The 20,328-nt window shown below is 40.7% G+C and overlaps 1 protein-coding gene across 3 annotated transcripts; it reads left to right on the top strand.

Annotated features, from left to right (window-relative positions):
- Nucleotides 1-4,919: 4,919 nt before the first annotated feature.
- On the top strand, nucleotides 4,920-14,967 carry Serpinb12 (serpin family B member 12). 3 transcript variants are annotated; one of them, XM_050119786.1, is made up of 7 exons: nucleotides 4,920-5,087; nucleotides 7,216-7,354; nucleotides 7,633-7,757; nucleotides 8,766-8,883; nucleotides 12,375-12,517; nucleotides 13,505-13,672; nucleotides 14,544-14,967. In XM_050119786.1, exons 1-7 carry the CDS (start codon nucleotides 4,920-4,922, stop codon nucleotides 14,946-14,948), a joined length of 1,266 nt encoding a protein of 421 aa, XP_049975743.1. In that variant the 3' UTR covers nucleotides 14,949-14,967. The 3 variants fall into 3 exon arrangements, with proteins under 3 accessions (XP_049975743.1, XP_049975742.1, XP_049975744.1); XM_050119785.1 differs by having other exon boundaries at nucleotides 7,216-7,350; nucleotides 7,620-7,757; XM_050119787.1 differs by having other exon boundaries at nucleotides 7,216-7,303.
- Nucleotides 14,968-20,328: the final 5,361 nt, after the last annotated feature.

Here is a 20,328-nt window from a genome sequence, read left to right on the forward strand (position 1 = left end):
ATTTATAAAGATGTTCACTTCATAATAGAGAAAGAAGGAAAACTAATAAAAACTGGTCAGTAGGAAGACATTAGTTTAAAAATGCATATATTCATTGAATTGTAACAATGTGAAAAGGGAAAATATGAAAAGAGTTACATTGTAAATACACACTCAAGACACAATCTGAAGTGAGGAGTGGGGAAGACGTGTGTCCACTGATGCACACATGTACCAACTCACGTGGGCATGCATACGTACATGAACACACACATATATACATGAACAGATGTACACACATGCACACACCACACATTTGCACACATGTACACACACATGAAGTGTATGCTGAAATTTCAAGACCTGAAAACACATGGGAAACAAAAACAGTGAGGCCAAGAATATTATGAGAACAAAGCTCTCATTGTCATTATCTTTTCATCTGTATGACGACTTAGAATTGGAGAATCAAATTTCTTTTATATCGTCACACTTTTTATATTTTGTTAGAAGTGAAATAGTAAATCAGTTAATTGGAAATGTTGACAAAAATGACCGTTTTATTGACACAAATGGTTTTTTATTTCATTTTCTGAATAAATGTTGCCCATTACCTTATCTCTATATAGCCAGGATCAGAAAGAGGTGATCTCGGGGACAGCAGATATGCAGTTATGCAAGAGGATCTCAGTTAAGGTTAAGGTTATTTGCAGTCTAGCTATCTCAATTTCTGTTTGTAATCATGCAGGCTTCAATGCAGTATGAAAAGATTTTACAAGGTTAAATACTATGAGCAATGACTACCAGAGTCTTGTGAGGATACACTGGAGTCTAAGACACCCTTTGGCAGGGAAGCCATTCAAGGAAGTGCTAAGATGGACCCTCTAGTCTGGGAATTCTTCAAGTAGTTGTCTTGGTGAGAGACACAAGCCTGTCATAGCAGAGAGGTGGGTGATGGGCAGCCAGGATGTGGCACTTGGGTGCTAGCTTTTGTTGAGGGCTGGGAAATGCAGAAGGCAAGGCTAGGACCTGCTGCCAGACCCAGGTGACTAATCCACACACTACTGATCGCTTACTTTGAGGGTGTGAATTTCTAATCTTAAAAGATTGTTTTTTCATAAGAAATTCTTTGGAACTGAAAGTTTGCTGGATCGGGTAGGATAGAAACTTGTATCTATGTAGTGTGTTTAAATTTCCCAATGCCTATTTCAATAACTGGCAAAAAATATTTTATCTAAGCCAATGAATTAGAGGTTGCATATATGTGACAATATTAGTTTTTTCACTTTAAATAAATAATTCACTGTGGAGTTAAAAAAAGATTGTTTTTTTTTTTTTGAGAATTAGAGACAATATTTGTAGAACACTGAGTACACCGTGTCTAAAAGTCTAAAATCATCATGTGTGAGGGTATTCTAAATGCCTGACCTGAGTGGATTTAAGGGAACTTTGCTGCTTTAAAAGATTATTTCAGGTTTGTTTGGAATTAGTGATGACTGGGATAAATCATGTTCAAGTTTTTCAAGTTGTAGCTGAAGAGACAGACTGTACTAGCAATCAATCATCTTCAGACTTAAGCAACCTCACTTTGAGCAGTGAATATTTGTCCCAGTAAAAGGGAAGCACATCCTATTGGTACTTGGAGATCACACCCTGCTTGTTTCTATAGCCTAAGTTTCGCTGTGAGCTATTGTGTCTCAGTTCTCCAATATTCTTCATTTTTGTACCAAACACAAACTGGCAATGTTTTAAACTAACTGTCTTGCTTGATAATACATCTACAATACCTTTTATAATGAAATATAAATATACATATATACATATATATATTAATGCAAGCTATCTTTATATATAAAACCACAGAAGTGTATTTATGTATGTAAACAGATATGTTTACCATGCAAGCAAACACCTAGATCAGGAAAGAGATCATGAGCAGATCTAGAAGTTTCCTTCATGCTCAGGGAGCAGGGTCCTCCTTCTGGAACTTATATTCTCCTTTTCATGCAGATTTTTTTTTTCGAGACAGGATTTCTCTGTGGCTTTGGAGCCTGTCCTGGCACTAGCTCTGTAGACCAGGCTGGTCTCGAACTCACAGAGATTCGCCTGCCTCTGCCTCCCGAGTGCTGGGATTAAAGGCGTGCGCCACCATCACCCGGCTTTCATGCAGATTTTACTCCTCTCCCCAAACCTGGGTACAGTGTGTTTTGTTGGCAGTTTGAAAATTACCACAAGTGGGTGCATTTTCACCACAGAAATTAGCAAACACTATAATTGTTCTGTTTGGGGAGTCAGTCTGCTAGATTGCTAATGTTTCTACCTGAGACTGACCACTGTTCTCCAAACCCACCCTCAAGGGTAAGTACTCTCCTCTCCTTAAGAAACCACACAGTGTTTTTGGGAAAGTTATATGTTCTGTCAATATTTGTCAAAAGCAAACATTGCTTCTCTTTCAGTTCACCCTTCCACACTGTCTAACTTAGTACAAGAATCTTATAAATAGTTATTGAATAAATAGGATATCTTTAAATATGAGAACTGTTCCTAATAGACCAACCAATCGACTAACTGACCAACCAGCTGATTGACTTTGAGAACTTGGTTATTGGATGACATATAAATCAAGTTATTATATGTTCAATTTTTTTATATTCTAAACTTTTGTGTAAAGCCAGGAAGAGTGCTCATATTGTAGGCATTTACATCTTGTTAGTGTTGTGACAAAACTCTGCTGTTTCTTTTTTGTTTGTTTGTTTGTTTATTTTCGAGACAGGGTTTGTCTGTAGCTTTGGTGCCTGTCCCGGAACTAGCTCCTATAGACCAGGCTGGCCTCGAACTCCCAGAGATCTGCCTGCCTCCCGAGTGCTGGGATTAAAGGCGTGCGCCACCACCGCCGGGCTGCTGTTTCTTTTTATCTGGCCATTTTCTGTTAAAAATTCTTCCTTGAAAGGAAGTACTAAAGCCAACCATATTTCACAAGGCGACGAAAGCCAGTCTGTGGCATTCTAAGCCATTCATACTCAGAAAATGAGGCTGGGGTACGAGCAGCAGGCCAAGAGTATCACAAAAAGTACTTCATAAAAACCTTCAGATGTTTTGTGCAGAGGTGGCAGAGTATGAGGGTATTTACAATGTGAGCAAGATAGCATGAGCGTTAAAAGCAAGTGCAGAATATTGCTAGTTAGACAAGTTGTTGCAACAAAGAACAAGCCTGGGCGTGGCGAGGTTCATAGCCTGCCTTTTCTCTTGGCCCACACGTGGTGGTGTGCAAGTCACTTCATTTCTTTTTTTTTTTGTTTTGTTTTTTTTCTTTAGAAAGAATAAATAAAACATTTTTATTTGATCAGCTAAATGAGATTATTACTGGATTGCACATATAAAGTTAAATTCTAATTTTATTCTATAAACCCTGCTTATAATTCTATTAATATACTAACATACAGGATGTGAAGTATTTAGCACTTGTCAGGCATGCATGCAGATTTGACTTAAGTTGCTAGAAACCTTTTGAACTGTGTTTCATGAGCATAATGTCCATCTAAGAGACCGGGAAGCTGTTAGAGGCAGCACACACCATTGCCTTCAGTGCAGTAACTATTTCTCAAGGCTTACTCTGTATTCAGTGTCAGACATTTGTGTGCTGGAAATACACAAGGTCCATAAGCAAAGCAAAGAAGAAAAATCTTTTCATTTTAGAAGAAGGCTGAGATCTAAACACTATTCTGCTGGTATTTCTAAGTCTACATTGAGGGTGAGGCAAGGGATCGTTATTAGGGAAGTCAGTCTCCTGGTTTAGTTCTATTCCACCTGTGGTGCTGTGTCAAAAAAGAATTAGAGTCAATAGACTCTGTACCCCGGCGGCTTTTAAGCTCTGTTTCAGCCTGGAAAATATTGATGAGAGGCTAAAGTATGTTAAAAGATAAAGGTCAGTAACTGAGGACGTGCCACGTAATGATTTCCTGGACATTTTCTCAGTCACAGTCCTCTGAAGGAAGGAGAAGAGGCAGAACCGGGCACATCTCAGGGGAGGAAGAGGTAGAGCAGTCTTCGTGGCTGCTGACTTGATGCTAGCTTTTGCTTTATTTGACCTGAGTGAAGTGAGCAGGACTGAGTGGACTTGTTGTTTTGAGTTCTAACCTCTGTTCTTGTAAATGTGACCTCATCTGGACACAGTCTTTACAGATGTAATCAGGATTAGAGGAGGCCATGCTGGTTCAGGGTCCTGAGTCAGAGGAAGAAGAAATGTGGACGCATGTATGTGCACATACGTAGACGAGATATAAATGCCATGTGAAGAGGGAGGCAGAAAGATACTTCTGTAAGTCAGGGAATACCAGAGATGGCTGGCAACACCAGAAATGGGGGAGGCATGGGGCAGATTTTTGCCGAAAGCCTCAGGAGAAACCAACTCAGTAGATGCCTTGATTTTGGATTTCTGGCTTCTAGGGTTGTGGGATAGTAAATTCCTATTTCTTAAGCCTGCTGCCGGGTGGTATTGTTTTATGTTGTGCCTGTAAGTGGAAAGACTTCCATCTGTATCAGCATAGCTACCAAGTCAGCTATTTATATGCAAGAAGGTTGATCACTTAGTTTTCTAGTTCTCCCCTCTTCCCTCACACTGTTTCCCTCACCCTCGCCCCTTGCCTTCCTCCCCTTTTTTGTCCCCCTGTTTCCCCTCCTTTTCTTTTCTTATCCTTCCTGATCCCCTTTCTTTCTCCCTTCTCTCTTTTCTTCTTTCCTTCCTCTCCCCTCCCCTTTCTTCATCTCACATATGCAAGTGTTCTACCATTGAGTCACCCTCCAGTCAATTTTATAGTTCTTCACAAACACATTGAATAATTATGCATGGTATGTCATAATTAGAAATAAGAATTGGTTGTTTATCCATTTTTATCTATTTACATTTTTCCCCTTTTTTTTAGACGGTAACCAGTTTTGCAATGGACTCTCTTATTGCAGCAAATAGCAAATTTTGCTTCGATTTTTTCCAAAAGATAAGCAAAGATGATATTCATAAAAACATCTTTGTCTGTCCTCTGAGTCTCTCAGCTGCCTTTGGCATGGTGCGCCTAGGAGCTCGAGGTGACAGTGCCCATCAGATTGATGAGGTATGTATCCAGAAGGATGCTGAATAGCAATCTGACTCTCATGTGAGTTGGAGTTGCTCTCTGCACTCAGCATTTGGGCTTGGAAGCCTCTAAGGTTTCGTTTCTATTCGTCTTTCACATGGGACTTCTCTATCCTCCCTGCCTGATAGTTTTTCCCATTCATCTTTAACTCTTCACCTCTGACTTCATGCTTGTCATTCTTTCTCTCTACAGTTATTGCCACCAATACTGTTGGTAGCTTTTAATATGAGTATGTTTCATCTCTTTTCCCTCCATTAACTGGATGTGTATTACGACCTAGATATTTATCCAATAGCTTAAGATCCCTCTGGACTTTTTAATTTCATTTGTCAGAAAATTCCATTGGCTTTTCTTTTGATACACCTCCCAAATCCAGACATTCTGAACTGCCCGAGCTCTGAACTCTATCATCTCTTCTGGTTGCTTCTGTGAAGGCATTCTACGCTGCTCCCATTTAGCAGTGTGTTTCTAATACTTGATTCCCTGTGAAAGGAAAATGAGTCTTATGTTTGGGTCTTTGTGTTCCTTTGCCATTCGTTTCTATTTCTGTGACAAAACATTGTGACTACAGCAATGTGTAAAAGAAACCATTTGGTTGAGCCTATAGTTTCAGAGGGTTAGAGTCCACGATGGCCAGCAAAGGCACGGTGGCAGGAACAGCTGAGAGTGCACGTCAAGAACACGGACTAGGAGGCAGAGAGAACACTCTAGGAATGGTGCACATCTCCAAACCTCAAAGCCCACAACCGGTGATGAACCTCCTCCAAAAAGGTCACACATTCTCACGCTTTCAAAAACAGTTCCACTAATCAGAGACCAGGTATTCAAATGTTATGAGCCTATGGAGGCCATTTTTGTTCAAACCACCACACTCCAACACTTTGGTTTACTTTCTCCTTCATCGTTGTTTACTACCTTTGAAAGGCTCACTCCTATCTTCCAATCTAATGCTCCATCTAAGCTCCCACTCCTATAAATGAGCCTGGCACACTTACCCACAGTACTTCTCATCACAGTACACACAGTTACCAATTGCTGTGCATATTGTTCCCATACCTTCTGTAATACAGCATGATCTCCAAGAGATTTTGTCCTACAGCAGCACCAGCCCAGAGTAGCCCCCAACAGATACCTGTAAGAGTAAGTGAGTACACATGACAGAAGTGCTCCCCACCCCTTCACTCAACTCTAACACACCGCACAAAGGCTGGGTGTCGACACACGGAGGAGCTGGATTTACAGATCAAGGCACACTTGTTTGCGGGTCACTATGCTCTTACATTTACTTGCTCTTGCTTTACCATTATTTCCCGTTCCATAAGCAACACTTAGCGGTAGAATGGGGCTTGCATCTTCCAAGACCACCTGGTGCTCTTTCTCCATGCAGCTCCCATAAAGTGGATCTAAGCAGTGCAGGGTGTGCCTGCCCTTCCCCACTTCCTCCAACACACTGAGCAGCTTGCCTTATGTTACACTCACTCTCCTGACTGATGTGAAACTCTGGGTCAGCACTGTCCTATGCAAATACAACTAAATCCACACGTGAACTTAAAACACTTTTAGTAGTCACATACAAATTTTCAAAAGACAAGGCTAAGTTTAATAACAAAATGTAGATAATTCAACATTTCCACAATACATAATCAATATGTATTTTAGTGAGATATTTTACATTATTTTTTTATCCTACCTTTAAGACCTCATGTATATTTTAGATTTGCACGCAATTAAGACTGTGCATGGAAAAGTGTGTAGGTTAGTAATGGCACATAGCTCATGAATTCCTCCTGTCCCTTGATTTGACTATATTAATTCTAGTTTTTCTCTTTCCTTTCTTTGCTTGTGTTTTGGAAAAGGTGTCATATAACCTGTGCTGGCATCAGACTTTCTATGAAGCTGAGAATAATCTGGAACTCCTAATCTTCCTGCATCCTCTGGGGTTAAAGGAGTGTGGGGCTCTGTGTGCTAGGCAAGCGCTCTATGGCTGATGTCGTGTAGAGGAGGAGGGCACTACCAGCCACACCCACTTCCGGGAACTCCTGTCGATTATTTTGTTGACTTCCTATTCTTCATGTTATCTGAAAGGCCCTATGTCATTAAATCACAGGTGTTGCACTTCAGTGAACTTTCCACGAGTGGGAGCCAGGAACCCAATGATCCCTGCTCAAAAAGCAGAGGAGAAGCATTGTCTGACAGCTCTCTGGAAGGGCAGAAACAAGCACCAGCGTCTCAGGAGTGGCAGGCAAGTCTCTGAGTACTCTGCTTTTTGCTATCTGCTCACTGCGCCTGTGCTCTGCCTGAAGATAGATGCTTATTCTGCAGCTTGGGGCAGGTTTCACAGTCAGCTGTGTCCTTAGTTGTCCCCCAGTCCTCTCTGCCTCCCCAAACCTGGTAACACAGGACAATGAAGTCTGCCTGGCCAGCAATGCTTTGCTCCTGTGAAGATACTATTTCTTTAGTGGTGCATAACTTCCCGGTTTTTAGGAAAGCATGTGTTTCTTCTTTTGTTAGGATGAATCCACAGATGAGAATGTACTGCTTGGCTGCTACTTTGGGAAACTTCTCTCCAGATTAGACAGAGCCAAAACATATTACACTCTGAGTATGGCTAACAGACTCTACGGAGAGCAGGGATTCCCAATCTGCCCGGTGAGTTACAGGGATGGAGATGTGCACAGAGCATGCTCCATAAGTAAGTGAATAGGTGGATGGTTCATCTTCCCCATAGTCCGTGTGGCTATGGGCTACAACCTGCTTCACGAGGTCCTAGACTTCTGTCTCCTTCCATCCAGTTTTCATTTTGGGTTTAGGAGTCCACTTATAACTGGCACAGCATGGACAGGAGGGTCACGTGATTCACAGCCCACTGGCACATACATGACTTTGAAAGATGCTAAGTTGACTGTCTTCCCCAGTCAAGGTGCATGGTGGTCACATTTTGTGGCTTCTCTACCTGTTGGCTGCCCTGAAGGCACTTGTCTAAGAACCTTTATTGTGCCTCAGTTATATAGTTCCCATGGGGACTGCGCTTTGCAGAAGGTGCAAGGTGCCAAGGAAGGTGACCCCACTGGGTGCTCAAAGCCACAGGCCTTTTTTCTGTGGGTAGGCAGTTTTCACACAAAGCAGATTAGGCTCCAATTAGGATCCAGGGTCAAGAAAGTGAGCCACATTGCCAATAAGTGTGATGTATGTGAATAGAGGCAGATGTGGCACAGCTGGTGTGAACTGGATTAGTCAAGGGTGCTAAGGTCCTACTTTACGTCACAATAAATTATTTTAGTTGGCTGGTATCTTACATCAGCTTACAAAACCATAGAATTTTGATAATTAAATCCACACATGCAATTCATTTATTAAAGATTGTACAAATCAATGTTTTGGTAATATTTATTAAAAATGATACTTAAATGCAAACTAATAAAATACACATCTAAACCATTTTAAAGTTTGTTTGTAAGTGGAATTAATTATATCTACAACTAACAATCATGCTTTTCTGAAACTTTGCCATCTCCCCCCCCCCAAAGCCTGTGAACACTAAGGTGGCCACCCCCTTGATGTTTCTTTTCTGGGGTCTTCTTATCCCCGTCTCATCCTAACTGCCAGCATCTCCACATGATTTTGTCATGCTCTTTCCCCTATATTTGAATTGAACAGGAGTACTTCGATGGTGTAATTAAATTCTACCACACGACAGTTGAAAGTGTAGATTTCCGGGGGGATACTGAGAAGTCGAGACAAGAGATAAACTTCTGGGTTGAAAGTCAATGCCAAGGTAAGAAAGGTCTAGCAGTGAGGCTGACATTCCTTTCCCTCTCAAAGGAAAGCAGTGGGCCCACTGTACAGGTTGCGCATCTCCTGCAGCTGGCGTTTTCATGTGTGGTGCGTGTTCACAGATCATTGCTGGACAGCATCGGACGAGGCTGGCCACATCCAGGGTGGTGGCTACTTGCATGTCAACCATTTGTTTCTGCTTTTTCTTCCTTCTAGGACCTCTGATTTTTTTTTTAAATAGTAACATTTTATTCTCAATAAACTAAATCCTTAGGGTGATGATTCTGTATAACTCTACTTCATCTAAATCATGGTAGTATGAGTTTAGCGTTTTTATCACCAAAGTGTCAATCAAAACATTATTGGTTCAAAATAGATAATTTTAAATTATTAATGTTTCATAAAATTGTGTAGAAACAAATGAAATTTTTACTGAAAAATGGGAACAGTTTTGAGGATAGAATCTGTTATAAGAATTGAATGAGAAGAAATGTAGAGATCAAAGTACTTTTAAATAGCAAACTAAGTACGACATTCACTGATAACCCAGGCATGTACACATGCATAATACTACAAGGAATGAAAACTTTGAGAGGGTAAATATTAAAAAGAAAGGGACAAAAGGGAAAATAGAAACATTAAGTCTGAGAGTGAACAAGTTGGGATCTCTGATTTCTAAAGACTTTTGAAATTACTCTTATTTATTTATTGTGCGTGTGTGTGAGTGTGTTCATGTGGGCATGAGCTCGACATGCACATGTCAGAGGACAACTTGTAGGAGCCAGTTCTCTCTTCCCATGTGGGTCCTATGATTTAACTCAGATTGTCAGGCTTATCAGCAAGTGGCTTCCCCCTCTGAGCAGCCTTGCAAGCCCATGATTTTTCAGGCATGTTTCAGCTCCCAGGGCTTTTATCACAGCTTTCCTGTGAATGGTAAGTGAGTCACTCTCTCTTCTGGAAACACACCAATGTTTGCAGCACCAAGTGCATCTTTGTACATAGCACCAAAGCTCATCTTTTTACACGATATCCATTTAAAATTGTAGTTCATCCATCATATTCAAATTATTGAGGATTCTACTTTTACTTACAATATCTATCATGTAACAAGATGATATAAAACTTTAAAAATTTTTGGTTGAGAAATTATAATGTTGAAAGCTATAGTAGCACTCATAATGCATTACATATACTTAGAATTTATATAGAAATAAGCTGGCTTAATAAGAATCTACCTATGCATATATACTTTAGCATCATTTTTCATGATAAATTAAGAATGAAGGGAAACTAGGGAGTTTAAGTCAGGTAAGTGACTTACATTTCCACAATGGCATCTGTATGCATGTATGCATGTGTATATATGATTGCAGTTTGCTAGGACTCCCCCCCACACCTTGCCAGCCCCTCTCCTCTCCTGGAACAACCAGTCCTCCTGCTTCCATATCCTGTCATCTATACGACTTTAGATTCTCAGTAGGAGAGAAAGCAGGCAGCGTTTTATATTCCTTCCCCATCACCCATTTGTTTCCTATCCCTTTAGAGCCCCTTCCACCCTCACGTGCCCACCTTTCATACTCAAACCCAGCAGGAGAGGAGAACTGGGCTATTTGTCTTTCTGAGCCTGGCTCATTTTGCTTACCTCGATGACACACACTTCCATCCACATTCCTGAAAATAACATAATTCCATTCTTCTTTATGGTCAAATAAAACTGTCATGTATGCATGCAGGTTTTACTTATTTATTCTAATAAGAAATAAGTTAAACAAGAGTTGGGCCTCTTCGTTTTTCAGTTGATTATGACTCAGCCAACAAGGGAAAAGCCTAAACTGTTTCAACGGGTTTACCATTTTTGTTTCTTCACTTGCACTTGTCCCATCAGCCTCTCGACTCCACACAATTACTATGGTAGACTCCGACCAATTCAAGCCTCCAGTCAGGGGGAAGTGACATGTGGTCAGCCTGAATCTCTAGATAGTGAAGAACCCCTTTTTACCTGTGTGTGCAAGCTTCCTTTACAAACATTGGTTCTTTATGTCAGGCCTGAGTGTTAGAAGAGGGTAGTGATGATTACTAGTGGAGTTGGAGACATTCTTGCTCAGTGAACCTGGGCGAGCACGAAGGAAAGGTGGTAATCTAAAGTGAGACACTGACTGGGGGCACTTGCACACTTGAGTGACTGCCAGCAGGGAACCTCAGTGGTTAGATTATTAGTGGTCTTTGGTGCAATACTCTCTAGTTTGCATTTCATTTGGATGCTTATACTCATTGTTTGCTATGCTTTTAACATGGAGTTAAGGTCAGCTTATTAATAGTGTTTTTTGTAGGGGAAACCTTTAAGTCCCACAAATATTTACACTTCCTTTTCTGTGTGCCACAGAATTCCTGCTCTTTCAAGGTACAATTTAGTTATCAAGAGAGTAGTAGCTTGGTAAAGAAATCATGACTGAACCCTAATATATATTTTCTATGTTGGGCCCACACGGGCATCAAGAGTCTTTAACAAGTTAGCTTTCCTGATGTATTTTAAGTATTAGTTGATAGATATAATGTGTTACAGAATCTATATACAGCCTTTCTCAATGTAAATTAATATCCCTCATTAAGACCTTAGCCTGCGTTAAAGTGGCTGGTGATGTAAGGTAGAAAAGGACGTGTCTTGAAATGGACTAAGTGTTTGATGACAGCAAGGACCACCTCTTGCCAATTTTAGGGATGCTTCCCATTTTTCTTAATATTATTTTAGAATGGAGGGTGCCTGATGAGAGCTAGTCTGAGGGATGGAAGGCCCCAGGATCAACGATAACTCACCTTGTTCATTTTTGCCTCTTGGGCATCTCCTTTTATTACTTACATAAAATTATTCCATTAAGAATGGAAAGCTATCAGTACTTCTGGGAGGCTTAGTCATTAAGTGGGGTTTAGAGGGTACCCCTACAAATTAATTTGCGTGTTTGTGAAACTTAATGAACTCTTCATTTAAATTGAAAGAGAGTGTAGAAACTTCTACAGAGTAAGCTTTATACTGTAGCCTAGTCTCTCTCTCTCTGTCTCTCATATATTTATATGTCTATCTATCTAGCTGACAACCTGCCTATCATCCATCTATCTGTTTATATGTGAGAGCATATGTTGAACTTCAATAAATGCTTGAGAAAGGAAGTTCATACTGTAGTTATTCTATCCAAGAAATTATAAAATTCAGGTGATTAGATATATAATATGAAACATAAATCATAAATGTCTGGTGACAATTTGTAACCAAAAGTGACCAAGAAAATCATAGAAGATGCTCTTGTTCCCAGTGCTCTGACTTGGGTCTTCCTCTAGGGGAGTGAGCCTTCTCCCCAACAACTCCCACTCTCCTTCAAGCACCCATAACTCTCTAGGTTTCTTGGGTAAGTTCTTGAGTGAGACACTCTCTAATGTCTCCATGAATATCGTTCATGTAACACATGCTCAGGTTATTCTCTGGCACCGTTCTTCTAGGTAAAATCAAGGAGCTGTTCAGCAAGGAGGCTATTGATGACTCGACTGTGCTGGTGCTAGTGAATGCGGTTTACTTCAAGGCCAAGTGGGAGAAAGAATTTGACTGTGAAAACACAGTTGATGCACCTTTCTCTCTAAGTGAGGTACTTACTGTATTAGGTTGTTGTTTTTAGATAGCCCACTCCTAATTTCTGCTAACCGTGATCAGTAGTGTCCAGACTCAAACCTGATGTTTAGATCTTTTAGTTGTGGCTTACATCTATAATAAACCATTTTGTGTTTACAAAAGGCAGTACCCAAAGTTCCCTGCACATTTTAAATATAGTTATTCTACAACACACATACATTTTAGGGCTTTACATATATACTAAATGCATATAATTTGTTAAAAGTTTGTGTAGATGGGCACATGTCTAAAAGCCCAGCATTTGTGAGCCAGAGGCAGTAGGATCCCCACAAGTTCAAGTCTAGCTTTGTCTACACAAGAAACACCACAAATATAGATCTACATATTAAAACCTTGTAATAAAAAATAAAACAAAACAAATGTATACACTTAAGAAAAGAGATGGGTCTATTCATTTTGAATCTGCTTCTTATCTCAGATAGTTAACACATGAGACAGCTCAACTTACCTCTAAATTTTCTGTCCCCAACCCTGACCATCTTCCCCTATTTTTATCTATCCTATATCCCCTAGTCAGAGATTGTAAACACTGAGCTTTTTTGGGCGGGGGCAAAAGTGGTCTGGGTGTTGTAGGCAGTCCAGGAAATAGAGCAAATCAGCCAGGTAGTTCCTGAATATTATCAGGATGTACATTGATGACTTAGTTCTTTCTGGACTTGCTTGGACTGAATTAGGGTGTGGGAGATATTTGGCTTGAAAATCTAGTAGTAAGTAATATCATGAGCAAAGGAACTGATGAAGGACATAGGAGGGTAAAGAGTTGGCAAAGCCAGGGCTGCTTCATTGATTGGTAGGCAGAGGGTTGTCATAGGTTGGGCCACTAGTTTGACTGGGGACTTCTGGGGTAGATTCTTCCATTCTTGAACCTCCCTCATTCTCAGGGATGTTGAGATTATGAATGGAGTTCTCCATGACCTTTTGTGATTACCTCCATGTTGTGCAGAATGAGAAGAAGACGGTAAAGATGATGAATCAGAAGGGGAAGTTCAGAATTGGCTTCATTGAGGAACTGCAGGCACAGATCCTGGAGATGAAGTACACCATGGGGAAACTCAGCATGTTAGTCCTGCTTCCATCTTGCTCAGAAGACAATGTGAAGAGTCTGCAAGAGGTACAGCTTCCTTGTCATTCCTGTACAGATTCCAGATCACAGAGGAGTAGCATAGCATCCATCATCCAGGAAGGATGCAATCTCAGATAGTAGAGACATTGGAGACACGTGGAATCTGAATGAGATTGGATATCCATTTTTTATTTGTTTCAACCAAATGAACAAATGCCAGAAATGTCAGAACAAGAATCTGGATGCCAAGTAGTTTGAGAAGTTCCTCCTTTTAAAGTAGCTTGCCCTTTGGTCTCTGCCATATCTGCCTTTTTAGCTGCAATTGTTTTGGAAACATGCCATTTGGTAGAAGTAGAAATTCTGATACTAACAGAAAGGAGTCAATAAATGCTGTCAAGGTCCAGATATCTCTGTTCTTGGAAGAGGAGTAAAGAGAAGATAGGGAGATAGATAAACAGAAATAGAAATATATCAACAGTGTAGTTACAGTAACTGCCATTGTTCACAATACAAGACACACCAGCATTATTTTACTGTATGCTAAGTGCATTACACACATTACTTTGGTCCTCAGAAGAGCCTTATTGTGTTATCTCTGCTTTATGGGAAAGGAAATTTTACTTCACTGTGGCAGGGCTGGCCTGAGCCTACCCAACTGAATTTTTCTGGTCTTTGAGCATGAACCTGCCAAATACCAAAACACAGTGGGATTTTGATTGGCCTGAAATTTCAAGGGGGAAAGTTAAACAAAGTCTAGAGAGGAAAGATTGAAGTAAACATATTTTGAAGTTTAGAGAAAGTCTTTGGCGTCTATATAGCTGACTATTAAACAGATTAACTCGGGAACTTTGAAGTAACTGAGATAGATACTTTTGCCGGCTTGTAATCTGACCCTAAAATTATTTTCTTATTATTATAGCTTGAAAACAAAATAAGCCATGAAAAAATCATGTCCTGGAGTAGCTCAGAAAATATGCCTGAAGAATCAGTAGCCATTTCTTTCCCCCAGTTCATCATGGAAGATAGCTACGATCTCAACTCTATTCTACAAGACATGGGCATTAAGGACATCTTCGATGAAACGAAGGCTGACCTGAGTGGAATCTCTAAGAGTCCCAATCTGTATTTGTCCAAAATTATCCACAAGAGCTTTGTGGAGGTGGACGAGATGGGCACAGAGGCGGCTGCAGCCAGCGGGGCTGTCACTGCCGAGAAGGCCATTCCATCCTGGGTGGAGTTTAATGCCAATCACCCTTTTCTCTTTTTCATTCGACACAATCCAACCAACACAATTCTTTTCTGTGGCAGGGTCTACTCTCCTTGAACCCTCTGGCAATACACAGTTTTCCCCCTTTTAAACATGGGCACTTGTGTTTTTGCTGACTGCCAGAAGCTAATTGTCTTCTGTTGCAGTTGCATGCCCAGGCCCTCAATCCACCCCCGAGTTTTGGTGATTACCTCTGCCACGAGAAGCCAACTCTCCCCTGTCTGTGAAAGAAGTAGTCTTGTCTCCCTAATCTTTACTACCCTAAACTTTTAAGCATATAAATTCACCTTCTATGACTTGGAGGTCAACACAACACAGACTGTTATTGCTTTTATTTAAGTTTCCTCCTTCCTTATGAAGAAATATTCTAAGTTTGCCATTAAACCATTCTGAGAGATTGAAAACTCAGAATGTGATTCAATGCATTTGGGAAACTTGGTTCTGCTTCTAGGGCAGTAATAATCACCGGTATGTCCTAGGCAAGACTCTCGACCCCTTTTTATGTGTGCTGTACTGCATAGAGATGTCTTGTGATATCTTTTCAGTCTAGAGAAGATACAAGCTAGAGACTTATTTAAGTGATGGATCAAGGATGTGTGCATGTCCCAGCCAATACTCGTTTGACCAGGAGAGTGACATTTCTTTTATGCGTTTGTTCCTGACCCAGGAAAGTGGCAAGTCTGTTCTAAAGGTTTGGTTTCAGTTTTCTATAAGGGCTTCTTTTATAATCATGCCTCTGAGGCATCATTACTGTAAGCTTCCTCTATCTCTTTGCTCTCCCTCAGAGAATATCCATTTACAGCTAGATGATCCTGAAGACCAGAGTGCTGAGGCTCAGGCAAGACTGGCCACCATTATAAATGGCTGGGAGAACCTCTCTTCTGTTTGCTCTTTCTGATATTTAACCTTCTAGAGGCCTATTGCTGGGCATAGTGAGAACAGTCCTTGACTGGTTGGATACCATGTATATAAAAGCTTTTTCAGGAAAACCGTTGGTTCCATATCAAGTTCCAGGCTGCTAAAAGATGGATGAACGTATGTTCTGGGTCCACGCTTTTAGAGTTTATGGCCTTGGCTTTACCTGGGTGCTCTGGAATGGCCACTGGCACTTCTAAATGGGTAATATGTCAGGTTCTACTTTAATAAGGATTCTTTTTGATGTGGTCCAGGTTTTGTACCCTGCACAGTGACTTTCCTCCTCAAGCTGTCACAGCACAGGGAAGGGTGGCTGCAGCAGGTCTTTCAGGAAGCTGATGACCTTGGCTTGATCTGATGTTGACCTCCTCCCTTCCTTGTGACTTCTCATTGCTGTGGGAAACAATCCTTACATTTTTATCCATACTTCCCATCTTGTATGCTTATTTATGAAACAAAACAATTTGAAATGCCAGAGAGGAAAGAGCTCACTCTTTTAAAGGATTTATTTTTTAAATGTTATGTATATGGGTGCTTTTTCCGCATTTTATGCCTGTGTACCACTTGTGTACAGTGACCATGGAGATCAGAAGAGGGTACTGAATCATTTGGAACTGGAGTTACAAATGGTTGTTACCTAACGTGAATGACAGGAACCAAAACCAGGTCCCCTGAAGAACAAGTGCTCTTAACTTTTGGGGCATCTCTCCAGGTCTAGGAAGGATTCAATAAGATTCACTCCCCAGAGCCAGAAAGAACGTTCAGATCAGTGAGCTGTGTGACTGCTAGGAAGCCCAGTAGGTCATGATAATCATGACCATCAGCTCATTCATTTCCCAGGGTGCAGTTCCCTCTGTCCAGCAGTATTGATGGGGGCAACAGATGGGAGATGTGCTTCATAGACACCTGCTTCCTCTCTCACCATTACAGTGTTTGTAAGAAAACTTTCTATTCAGAGACTTTAACAGGCCTCACATGTGCTTCAGACTCCCCATGATCTTACAGAGGCCTTAACAGCTCTCTCTCTCTCTCTTAAACTTCAGACTCCCCATGATCTTACAGAGGCCTTAACAGCCCTACCTCTCTGTCTCTGTCTCTGTCTCTGTCTNTCTGTCTCTGTCTCCGTCTCTGTCTCTGTCTCTGTCTCTGTCTGTATCTCTCTGTCTCTCTGTCTCTCTGGTATCTCTCTCTTAAACTTCAGACTCCCCATGATCTTACAGAGGCCTTAACAGCCCCACCTCTCTGTCTCTGTCTGTATCTCTCTGTCTCTCTGTCTCTGTCTCTGTCTCTCTCTCTCTCTCTTTCTTAAACTTCAGACTCCCCATGATCTTACAGAGGTTTTACCAACCTTCTCGTTAGTGTGCCAGACTCGCCATGATCTTACAGAGGCCTTAACAGCCTGCTAGTGTGCTTCAGACTCCCCATGATCTTACTTTGACCAACCTCCTCTTTCTGATTTCTGTTTGGACTACTGCATCTTTCCCCCATCAAACACCTCCTCAAATTTTCTTCTTGATCTGGGCAAATTAGAACTTGTCACTTCATATGAGTACTATTTATTTTTTCACATGTGTAGTACTTTAAAAACCAGTCTACTTTTAGCTCAAGGCTGCTTCAACCTGAGAAGCTGAGTGGGAGATATACATTGGTTCAGTGGATTTCTTAGATCTGTAGTTGAGTGACATTCCCAAATAAAGCAGGACTCATAAAGGTAAAATGTGCTGAGCTATAAAGCTGCTAGAGAAATGAAAGTGTAATGTAAGGCTAAGTAGGTGTTAGAGGTGGCAAGAGGCAGCACTGGTGGCTCAGTGGGAGTGCTATACAGGAGGCCCAAGTCGGCCCCCGGCTAATGCACTTCCAAAGTTTCCACATATAAAGGAAAGAAAAATAACCCGCCCGAAAACATAGATAGTGAAATAAGTCAAATAAGAATGTTACTCTTATAATTTATGGGAAATGTTGGAGTTGAAGACATAAAATGAGAATTGGGGAGGTGACACCTATAAAAGAGAAGGGAGGCTGGGGAAATGGCACTGTGGGTAAAGCACTTGTCATGGAAGAGTAAAGATGCACATGGAGATGCACAGACAACTGGACACACTGCATCTAGACAGGCAGCTGACACACAGCAGTAGTGTATCTAGAGTCTACTGCTTATACTGCACAATGGGAAATGGAAGGGAATCCCAGGGCCTTAGGTAGATAGTCTGGTGTGTGTAGTGGTTGTTGTTGTTGTTTGCTTTATTCTTTTGGGGGGTGCCATCCAGCTCCCAAATAAATCACACGGAGGCTTATTCTTACTTATGAATGCTCAACCTTAGCTTGACTTGTTTCTAGCCAGTGTTTCTTAACATAAACTATCCTTTCTATCTTTTGCCTGTGGGATTTTATCTTTCTCTTTTCTATATACCTTTCTTTCTTTATTATTCCATTGCTGTTTGTATAGCTGGGTGGTTGGCCCCTGATGCCCCCTTCTCTTCTTTTCTTGATCCTCTAATCTTTCTTCTCAGATATCTCCTCCTATTTATTCTCTCTGCTTGCCAGCCCTGCCTTGGCAATGACCATTCAGCTCTTGATTAGACCAATGAGATGCTTTAGGCAGACAAAGTAACACAGATGTCAGAGTTAAACAAATGTAACATAAAAGAATGCAACACATTTTTGCATTATTAAACAAATGCTCCACACCATGAACAAATAAAGTACATCTTCAACTAATTTTCTACAACATAATGAAAAACAACAAAACACCCAGTCTCAGAACAAGCAAAAAGAAGAGAACCAACACGTGAAGTTGTCCTTTGACACACACACACACACACACGTGAAAGAAGAGACAGAGACAGAGATGCAGAGACAGACACGAGGAAGCAAACCCATGAATTATAATGTTCCTGAAAAACAACCATGCCAAGAAACTATACAAACAAGAGTTTGAAAAGGTATAATGATGCGAATAGTGACTAAAATATAAAAGATAAAAACATAAACATATTTTTCCTTAGTCTTTGTGAATTTCATACTAAAATAAAATTTGATCATACCCAACCTACTGCCTCACCTCAATTTCTGTCCAACTACATTCCCAGGTTAAAACAGTTATTTTGTGTTGGATTTTGGAGAACATTTAAACCTTGTCTGTAGTTTTGAAAAGGAAATACACATTTAAAAATTTTCAGATCCAAGTTGACTTTTTTTGGGTACAAATCACTAGAAAATTATTTTCTTATATTTCTGTGTATGTCAATGTGGGTTTGTTTAACCCTAACACCTAACATCGTGCTGCAAAGATCAGTGAAATTAAAATGAAACATGTGTTATTTGAGTGATCTCTAATACAGTAAAAGACTCAAGAATTCAGCTGAGAAATTGATCCAGTAAAAATATATTCTCAATTTACAATTGCAAGAAGAAAAGAAACTCCCTATTTAGAATTTTTGCATTCCTAACAGTTGTCAGCAGCTATAACTCTTTCCATTCGTCCATGGGTTTTAGATGTTGGATCCATGTTTGGGATGAACTTCAAGTTTCAGAATAATAGTGCAGTCACAAACTCTCTGAATTAGAATAAGCCTAATACTTCTTGTGTTGTTTGTGTTGCAGTATTGGTAGCCTCCATTCCATAAAATTATCAGCTATTCATGCCTTTCCCTCATTCTGAGATCCATGTCACTCTTATTATTCACAGAGAGCAAGTGGCAAACTGAGGTACGAGATTCAAAAATTTCATCAAGATCACGCGGAAAGAAAGTGTCTGAATCTAGATTTGATTCTGTCTCTCAGTTGCCAAGCACTGCTCTTGCATCCCGCTAAGCAAAAATCAAGGATCAAGGAGTCATTCACTGGCATCTCTTTACTTTACCCACTGCTCTAGGAGAGCTCAGAACTCACTTGAAAGTTTTGGGTATATAATAGGATCTGGGTTTGAAGTTCCGAGATGGAACATTCAGGAAGGTGCAGAGTACCATTGTGGTTGCTGGATTCAGGACTGCAGTGTCAGACAGTGAATGGCACAGGCCCATCTGCCAAGCCCGTATCAGTGTGCCAGCTGGAGCTGTGGTGGCTCAGTGGTACTTGGTAATCTCAAGGCAGACGAGATGTTTCAAGAATGCTTATGAGTCACCAATACACTTAAATGGAAACACACACAATGTCTCCCATTTTTAAATCTCCAAGGTAGGTTGAGGCCAAGCCCTGAAGGGTACTCCTTCAGCTTGATGAGGGATCGCATATGTGAAGATCAGCCTATCCCCTAGACCTCCCAATACTGGAGGAATATACTAACACAAGGAAATCAACTTCAACACAGTTTGTAGATCAAAGAAAAGACTTAAAAATATAAAAAACGTAGTCCTAACATTCACTAACTTAGGGTTCGTTCTTCCAATGAATTTCATTAGTATATCAGATGGAGAGCAACCTGAGCAGGGTAACAGACTGGGCTAAAGAGTCAATCAAGTAAGTGCTCCACGGACATCTATAAAAAACAATGCAGAGCCCTCTCCGCCTGATCGCCGCCATC

This window comes from Alexandromys fortis, unplaced genomic scaffold, assembly GCF_014885135.2.
Source record: "Alexandromys fortis isolate MF-2015 unplaced genomic scaffold, M_Fortis_MF-2015_v1.1 scaffold_96, whole genome shotgun sequence".
In the NCBI taxonomy this organism is placed as follows: Eukaryota; Metazoa; Chordata; class Mammalia; order Rodentia; family Cricetidae; genus Alexandromys; species Alexandromys fortis.